This window comes from Dipteris shenzhenensis, chromosome 8 (assembly GCF_047967505.1).
Source record: "Dipteris shenzhenensis isolate YYH24624 ecotype China chromosome 8, Dip_SZ_1.0, whole genome shotgun sequence".
Lineage (NCBI taxonomy): Eukaryota > Viridiplantae > Streptophyta > Polypodiopsida > Gleicheniales > Dipteridaceae > Dipteris > Dipteris shenzhenensis.
Genome location: NC_141603.1, coordinates 5,424,549 through 5,433,786, shown reverse-complemented (window position 1 = coordinate 5,433,786; position 9,238 = coordinate 5,424,549). Strand labels below are relative to the sequence as shown.

General features: G+C 44.3%; 1 protein-coding gene across 1 annotated transcript; it reads left to right on the top strand.

Moving 5' to 3' along the window:
* Positions 1-648: 648 nt before the first annotated feature.
* Positions 649-5,026, top strand: LOC147899011 (uncharacterized). Its single transcript, XM_087377991.1, has 2 exons — positions 649-1,038; positions 1,214-5,026. The coding sequence occupies exon 2, from the start codon at positions 1,238-1,240 to the stop codon at positions 4,592-4,594; it is 3,357 nt and encodes a 1,118-aa protein (XP_087234117.1). The 5' UTR covers positions 649-1,038; positions 1,214-1,237; the 3' UTR covers positions 4,595-5,026.
* Positions 5,027-9,238: the final 4,212 nt, after the last annotated feature.

The window sequence follows — 9,238 nt, the reverse complement described above, 5'->3', positions numbered from 1 at the left end:
CTCTCACTACATTTGTCACATTCACAAAGCTCCCAAAATGAGGTTTATAAAAAAAAAAACATAGAGAAGTGGTGCAAAGGGCTTGCCACATGGCACCCTCTCCATCCTCCCCCACAAGCCTTGCCCAACACACTCCCAACCCCGCTCGCTGCCCACCCACCACTCATGCTCATTTTTGAATTCTGGCAAAAATTTTGGAGAAGCTCCGATGGTAATACAAGAACGTGCAATGCACACGGTTTGTTCCTCCCAAGAACTAGGTACACTCATGTTGTCCCGCAACAATATGTGGGTCCCCCTACCAGTATTTGCCTAAAGGCTGGGTTTAGGCCAGGCACGCACCCAACTTGCAAAAGGGGCATTTGTTCTCCTTGGCAACAAATCATTGGACCATGGACTTCTCCATGGAAGTGAAGGTTGTTCCAATCAAGCATAGTAGACCTTTGGTGGGCTGTAGCTCGCGCTTCTTTTCGCCTCGTCTCAACGCCACACAACGGCATTCGCCCTCCTTCCAAGCTCCTGAGTCCTTTCCCATTGCCCTCTCTCTCTCTCTCTCTCTCTCTCACACACACACACACACACACACGCACACACTTTTTTTTTGGGTGAAATTACACACACATTTGTCTCACACACACTTGTTTTAGTGAAATCACACACATTTTGTCTAAGGTCTCCTCTTCTCTCTCATTGAGAGACTCATTTTGTCTAAGTTCTTCTCTCTCTCTCTCTCTCTCTTGCGCGCGCGCGCTCTCTCTTTCTCTCTCATTCATACACAGACAGACGGACACACCCACAGAGAGACAATGGCATCAGCACCAACAGCACAGGGCTATTTACCCCACTCTCACCATCGCCATCGCCAAGAGGAGGCAGCAGCAGCATCTCCACTTCCACCACGACTGGCCTCCTCTTTCCCCTGTCGGCCCTCTCGCGAGCGTCCCTCACCCTCTGGACGGTGGATCGCCTACACCACAGTTGACATACCTCCCCGCTCCAGAGGAGCGTCACTCTCTTCTTAGCAATAGAGAGACTCAGGTATCGGATTTTGCTCTCATATTCCTCTTCCTTTCTCTCCTTACTCTCCTTTTTGGGTGCTGTTGAGTTGCCGCAATCAGGGGTTTTTAGTATCGATCTCTACAAAGTTGATTCATTGCATGGATGCCTTGATATCCATTGCCGTCTTGCCTCTGTTGCTCGGGAATTGACGCAGATCCTGGGAGTCAAGAGCGTTCCTATGGCCATTATTCGCAGTGGATCGAGGGTAAGCAAGGCAAGTACTCATTCGAGCTCCTCGACTGACGACGACCTTCCAGTTGAGCAGAGAAGTAGATCCTTGGGCAGAGGGGTTTCCGTTGACGATTCGGACGTTTCCGGTGATTCCGAACCCATCGAGGCGGCTGCTGAGATTTGCCAGGTTGGAGACGATATGTGCGCTGTACCACTCGAGCTTTTCGACATGACTGATCTGAAGGAAATCTTATCCTTGGATACTTGGAATTTCTGCCTCAATGAGAAAGAAAGAGAGAGTTTGTTCGACCTTCTTCCAAGCATGGGCGAGGAATCGTACAGACGCACTTTGAAAGAGTTGTTCGCCGGCGAAAATTTCGATTTTGGGAGTCCCCTGGCGGATTTATTTGAGCGATTGAAAGGAGGTCTTTGCCATCCTCAGGTGATCCGTTATCAGGATGGTCTGAAGTTTTTGCAGAGAAGAGAGCATCACCATCATGTACGCAAATATCACAACCGCATGGTTAATTACTTCCTGGAGATGCAAAACATATGGCAGAGTCATCCTGAAGCTAACATGGAGGAAAGATTAGAGATGTGGAAGTCTTGGAAATTTAAGAAGTTGAAGCCCCCTGTGACAGGTCCTTCGGAGAGAAAGCTGGGTCCATTTAGAAGTCGTCGTGTCCAAGAACTTTTAAACAGGAAGGCGAAGTTTTTCAAATCCAAAGAAAATCTGAAAGCTTCCCACCGTTTTCCAGATGAAGCCACAGTACCGGCGATGCCTCATACAGACCTTGAAGGAGCTGCAAGGGTCAGGAAGTTCAAAAGGGAAGTTGACGTCAGCCTAAAAGGTCTTCGGAACAACGTACCTGAGAAGTTGAAAAAGATAGGCCGCAAAGGAGTCGTGAAAATGGTTTTGAAAGGTGCTCCTAGGAAGCATGCCAAGCTTCAGACAGTCACGTCACACGTCCTTCCTTCTTTGGATGAGAAGGATACGGACCCGTATCCTCTCTCTGCAGCATCCGTGGAAGATGAGAGCCCTACGGTCAGTAAGTTAATCTCTTCTCCACCTGCGTTGTCTCCCCATTTCGAGCAGTCTGCTCCGACCCTTGTCATAGAGCAACCTGTTTTGAAGAAAAGGAAAGAGAAGAAGACAAAAGGAGCAGGAGAAATGAAGGACAAAGGTCCAGGAGTAGGCAGGAAGCGCAAGAGAGTCAAGGACGCTCATAAAAATGATTCTACGATGGTAAAAGAAGAAGTAGAACTGGGTGTAGAAATCCCCTCACATGAAGCTATGGATAAAGAGATGAAGACTCCCCTTAAAGTGGAACAGATGCAAAATGAGTCAAACTACTTGGATAATACTAGAAGTGACGAACCCAAAAAGAAATACAGGAGAAGAACTATGTCAAAACAGAAAGGTCTGGCAGAAGAAGGTGGAAAAGATTCGATTGTTAAATCGGAGTACAGTGGGGATGCATTTGTTGGAGAGAGACAAATGCAAGAAACTGCAATCGACATTAAAGAAGACCTTGCTGCAGAAGTGATGAATATGAAGCCAGCCAAGAGGAGGAAAAAGAGGTTGAATCCAGAGGAAAACGGCATATTGCCTCAATCCCACAGTCCTGATGTCAAGCCTGTTCTTGAAAAGCTCCCTCTTTTGAAAATCACAAGAAAACCTCCCCCTCCCACTGTTCCTCCTGTGGCCTTGGGTTTCCCTTTTTCGGTCATCCACCTTCTATCAGCAGTCCGGGAAGCCTTATTGGCCTTTTCTTTTGACCAGAATTCTGATACAGGACCTCCGGTTAGGGAGAGGGCATTTGCAGAAAGTTCAAGCAATGATGGGACTTTCTTGGTGTGTTCCGAGGCAAATTATTTCCAGTCAAATGGGCAGTCCTTGAACTGTGATGATGGCCTGGGTGTCATAAAAGAGCAGGAGGAGAAGCAGTCCGGATTACCTGCTACACCACTTCAGGAAATTGTCAAGAGGGTTCAAGCCAAGCCTGGGGACCAGAGGATTCTTGAGACACAGGAACCTTTGCAAGGGCTTGTGCGTGGTGTACTAAAGGTCTTATCATCCAAGACAACACAGCCTGGAATTAAGGGTTGGAAACCTCTTGTAGCATACGACAAGGAAGCTAGGGGTTGGTCATGGATTGGGCCTTTGCAGTCTCCCACAGTTGATCATGATAGCAATGTGGTGCAGATTTCAGTAGAAGCATGGGCAGTTTCTCAGAAAATTTTCTATAAGATTCAAGAGCTGTTTGGTAACTGGTTAAAGCATGAGCAAGAGACTCTGCAACAACTTGGGCAGCTCTCTCTTCTAGCACCAGTGCCCATGCCAACCCTTCTTGATGAGAAAGAAAGGTTTCGCGAAATGAGAGCACAGAAGAGCCTTATCACCATCATTCCCACTTCTGAGGAGATGAGAGCCTACTTTCGGAAAGAGGAGGCACTTCGTTACTCAATTCCAGACAGAGCTTTTTCATACACGTCTGGAGATGGGCGGAAGTCTGTAGTAGCACCATTGAGGCGCATAGGAGGCAAGCCTAATTCGAAGGCGAGAGACCATTTTATGTTGAAGTCTGATCGACCTCCTCATGTAACAATACTCTGCCTGGTAAGGGATGCAGCTGCAAGGCTTCCCGGAAGCATTGGAACCAGGGCAGATGTTTGTGCACTCATTCGTGACTCACAATATATTGTAGAGGATGTCTCTGATGCTCAGCTAAACCAGGTGGTTAGTGGTGCCCTTGACCGCCTGCACTATGAGCGAGATCCGTGTGTCCGTTTTGATGGTGACCGAAAGCTTTGGGTTTATCTGCATACTGAGAAAGACGAGGAAGACTTTGAGTATGATGCTACCTCTTCCACAAAGAGGTGGAAACGTTCAAAGAAAGAGGGTGTTGAGAACACAGATTTCCCTATTTCTCAAGATTTTGACTATCCAGGGAGGGATGATCAAGATCCTTGTGGGCTAGGGCTAGAGTTTAGTCCAACGAGCTGCTTCGGAGGGCCTGCTGACTTGTCTTCAATTTATTCATCAGCAGGCAGGTCTGATCTTCTATACACTCCCCAAAATGGATCTCTAGCAACTTCTTCTGTTCTTGGAACAGGGATCCCTGTGCAAGTTAGAGACGATGGCATGTTGCCATTTATCGAGCTTCCACCATCCATACAGCCCCCATGTGCAAATATGCAACAAAGTCATCCTATGGGTTGGGAAGTACTTGGAAATCAATGGGATCAAGACGATCACTTTCATTCCCATGACCATATTGTACAGGAGGACTATAGTGCAGTTGCAGCAATGGCTGCTTCACACAAAGAAATTGGGGTTGTGATTGAACAAGGCATCCCTTGAGGTTAGTTTTCACAAAAGATGTTTTTGTGTTTATGGCCAGGCTGCTTTCAAGAAAATATCATGTTGCTGGATCCTTAAAAAATTGCCAGCCGTCTGGAAAACCATTGAAGTCCCTTCAACTGGGGTAGATTGTGAGTGTGGCATATGACCTTGGAGTCTGGCCAGTCTTTAATTTTTATTTGACAAACGAACTGTGTATACTTCTCATTAACTCTTTTTTAGGAGGCTCTGAAGGCAGGGCGTCAGGGTTTTCAAGCTAATTGATGTATCTGACGGCTAGTTTATTGGTGGATCCAAGAAGGTGGTGTACAATATGCAGGTATTTATTGTCATCGTAGATAGGCTTTCAAGGCAAAATCAAAGCAGCTGCTGGCTCATATTCTATTTGTAATTCATTGATTATCTGCTGATGAACTGTCCTGTAATGTCAACAATTATTGTCCAAGTCAAATCCCAAACAGTCAATTTTGCAGATATTTTGTCCTTAGCATTCCAATGTCCTGCAATGTGGTTCATGGAACATATGATCTTTATCTTTTGTCGGCTCTGTAGGACCACCACCTTTTGTTCAGGGTACATGTTTATCTGGGCTACCAATTAGTGTGTCTGTTTTAGAGCTTAAGCAGTGATGGGAAACTAAGTGCCTACCTGCAAGAAAGACACTAATCAGAAGGAAACATGATCTGGTGTGGCTAGCACATTACCACCCAACGGTAGATCCTTGCCAATGATCACCCTCCAGCTAGAAGGTCAAGCAACCTTGGGGGGGTGCTCTTCCAAGAAAGAGTGTCCGATTCCAGGCAGCCCCACCTAATAGTCAAGGAACCTGAATTCATGCATCAAGTCCAACAAATTAAGAGCTACTTAGTGAAGAAAGTAGACCATCTATGCAAATAAAAGTGCATTTGTGCATATCTATGGACAAAATACAAAATAAGAACCCCAAAATAAAAAAGAGGGAAAATTGCCCTTCACGAATTGCCACTTCAGTGCAAAGGATCATTTGCCTCTTAGACTAAGCCTTGGGAGTCCTCTCTTTTTGTTTGGACTTGATGGTTTCCTTTAACAATAAATAGCAGCATAATAGTAAGTTCATAGTGAGTCTATGGAAATTGCTTGCCATTTTTTATATTTCCAAGGGATGCAACTGTCCATCATGTCTTAAGCACTTGGCTTTATTGATTGGCATTGTTGGCAGTGTGGAGCAAAAAGTTCTACATCGGCTTCATCTTAGGCCAAAAGTAAGTACTTAGATCCAAAGTCCTTTGTATACCCTCCCATCACATGCATTGGGATTGTCATGACCTTCAAACAAGATACCACGTTTTGAATCCCTAACCTTGGATATACTGATTTTGAAAAAGTCAACCATTTTGAATGGGATACTCTCTAGTTTTGCTTCTTAAAGGGATAGTCCTAGCTTGTATTTTGTCCTATATTTGATGGAAGAATTCATCTTCGCCCTTTAGAGAGTTGTAAAAGTTTGATGTGCTGTCTAAGCTAACAATTCTACTCAGCATTCGCTGGCCTCTCGTTGTCTCCCCCTCCCCTCTTTGCTCTCTCGTCCTCTCTCTGTCTCCCCCTCTCCTCCATTGGCCTCTCAATGTCTTCCCCCTCCACCGGTCTCTCGTTGTCTCCTCCTCCCCTCTTTGCACTCTCCTCTCTGTGTCTCCCCCTCCCCTCTCTTCCCTCTCCTCCCCCCTCCCTTTCTTGGCACCTTTTGGCCCCTTCCTTTTGTCCCTCGTCACCTGCCCTTATAACCCAATCTTCCTCTCAAAGATTAGCATTTCTCTCCCCTTCCCTCCAGAGTTTGATTGCCTAGTCGTTGGTTCCCTTCAACATGCGTGTTGCTTCTCTTCTTTGTATTGGACTGGTTGGATTTGATTTTCCTATATGCTAGTACTTGATTTCCTTATGCTTCTTTGAGGAGCAAGTGGGTGGCTTTATGATTTCCAACAATGTGGCTCTGCAATCAAGGAGTTGGTTTTTAATCTTTCTCTCATGCATTCGTGTACTTTTCCATGATTTCACAGATTGGTGTGTTTTATAGGAAAAGACATTAAAAAGAGAAGTTGTATAGCATTAATGATTGGCTGGATTAGGTCTATGAAAATTTCGTGCACCACTTGAAATCATCTCCAACATTCTTCTCTAGAGATTGGGGGAGGTGCAAATCTTGAGGCTTTTGAGCACATCACCAAACATTTTCTTTTACCAGGATTGGCACAGCGGAAGCCAAAGGCACTCCCCCACTTTCAAATTTCCTATGTCTCCTTATAGCTTGTGAAGAAGTCGATGGATTTTGTCTAGTTGATCCATGCACTTGAGGCCTTGCAATAGTAGCCATGGCTACTCTAACTCTCTCCAAGCTCAATGTGGTGCCCTTTATGTACAAGGCTGTGTCATTTGCAAACTCCGAGTCTAGCAGCTCCTCCTCCTATCTGATTGGGAGCCTCAACCTTGTGAGGCACTCCACCTGTGATCTCAAGTAGTAGCCTAATGCCTCCACCACAAAAAGGAAAGAAAAGGAGCTAGGGGATAGCCTTGACGAGCTCAGCGACGGAGAGGTAAGGCCTCACCCGTGTGTCCACCTACAAGAATCTGACTAAAGCTCCCCCATAAAGCACAAAGACTCCTCTAATCAATCTATCTGAGAAACCCAACCTCTGTGTGGTGCCCTCTAGGAATGACCACTCCACCCTATCGTAAGCCTTCTCAAAATCCAAGAGAAGGATGGCCAAAGGCAGTGACTCCTCCCTGGCCCAATCCACTGCCTCCTAGAATGTGAAAATGTTGTCTAGGATGTTGAACTCCTGAAGAAATCCCATTTATGTGTCATGGATGATGTTGGTGAGATGAGGTCATAACCGCAAACTCAAGACTTTGGCAAGGATCTTGTATGCAGTGTCAAGCAAGGTGATCGGTCTCCACTTCTAAATGTGTGACCTATCTCCCCTTTTGGGATCAAACGAATACACCCCTTGCTCAGGGCATGAGGACGGGAGCCCGTGTCAAAGATCTCCTTAGAGCCATGGATTTTTCAGCTCAAGGTGCGTTATAAAAAGGGCTAACCATCCTAAAAGAAGATTACCCGATTAAAGATTTTTCAGCTCAAGGTGCGGTATAAAGGGCTATCCATCCTAAAAGAAGGTTATATGCTACTCCAAATGCAATAACACCTCCCCCAAATATATACCATCATGTATTAGAGTCCTACCACATTTGGTCTTGTTTTGACAATGGATGCCCAACATGGGTTTGAAAAATCGATGTTGGAGACCCACACGTGTTCTAGTGCATGCGACGGGTTTTTGTTTATAAAAAAAGCATGTATAGACATATTTATGGGACATGATTTAATATGGTTCTTTGGTCCAATGTGACTTAGAGGCATACCAAGTCTTGTGTCATTACAAGATATAGATATATGGATTTGACCTTACCCTATTAAAGTATATGGTGCTTTGGTCCAATGTGACTTAGAAGGGATGTGTAGACCTCTGTATGGGATATGATTTGATATGATGCTTGGGTCCAATGTGACTTAGAGTCATAACAAGTCTAATGTGATTACAAGATATCGAGCCATGGATTTGACTTTACCCTATAAAAAATTATTCAGCATGAGGTGTGGTAAAAAGGATTATGCACCCTAAAACAAGATGCTACACTACTCTCCATGTAATAACACCTAGCCAAAATATTTATACTATAATTTATTAGAGTCCTACTAAGTTGGGTCTTGCTTATACCATCAATGCTCAACATATGTATGAAAATCGGCATTAGAGTCCCACACATAATTCTAGTGCATGCGACAATGTTCTAGTCCCACACGTTTTCTATATAGGCATGTATACACCTATTTATCAGACAAGATTTAGTGCATCAAAAGTTGACATTAGAGTCCCACATGTGTTCTAGTTCATGCACAAGTTTTTATTTATATAAAAGGCATGTATACACCTATTTATGGGACAAGATTTAGTGTGATGCTTGGGTCCAATGTGACTTAGAGGCATACCGAGTCTTATGCTATTATGAGATATAGAGCCATGGATTTGATCTTACCCTATCAAAAATTATTCACCGGTGCAGCAAAAAAAGTTATCCACCCTAAAACAAGATGCTATGCTACTCTAAATGTAGTAATACCTAGCCAATATATTTAGACCATCGATGCACAAGATAGGTATGAAAAATTGACATTGGAGATCCATTCATATTCTAGTACATGCAATGGGGTTTTTTAATTAAAAAAAGAATGTATACACTATTTATGGGACAAGATTTAGTGTAGTGCTTTGGTCAAATGTGAACTAGAGGAATACCAAGTCTTGTGCCATTATTATATATAGAGCCATGTATTTGACCTTACCCTATCATCCACCCTAAAACAAGGCACTAGGCTACTTCAAAGGCAATAACAACTAGCCAAAACCTATATACCATCAAGCATTAGGGTCCTACCAAGTGTAGTCTTGTTTCGACCATCGATGCCCAATATGGGTACAGAAAACTGACTTTGGAGGCCCACACATGTTCCATTATACTATATAGAGCTATATCCTAAAACCTATACCATTGAATTTAAATTGTAAATCCTATTCACTAAATGCTAAACCATAAAAGCTATACCATTGG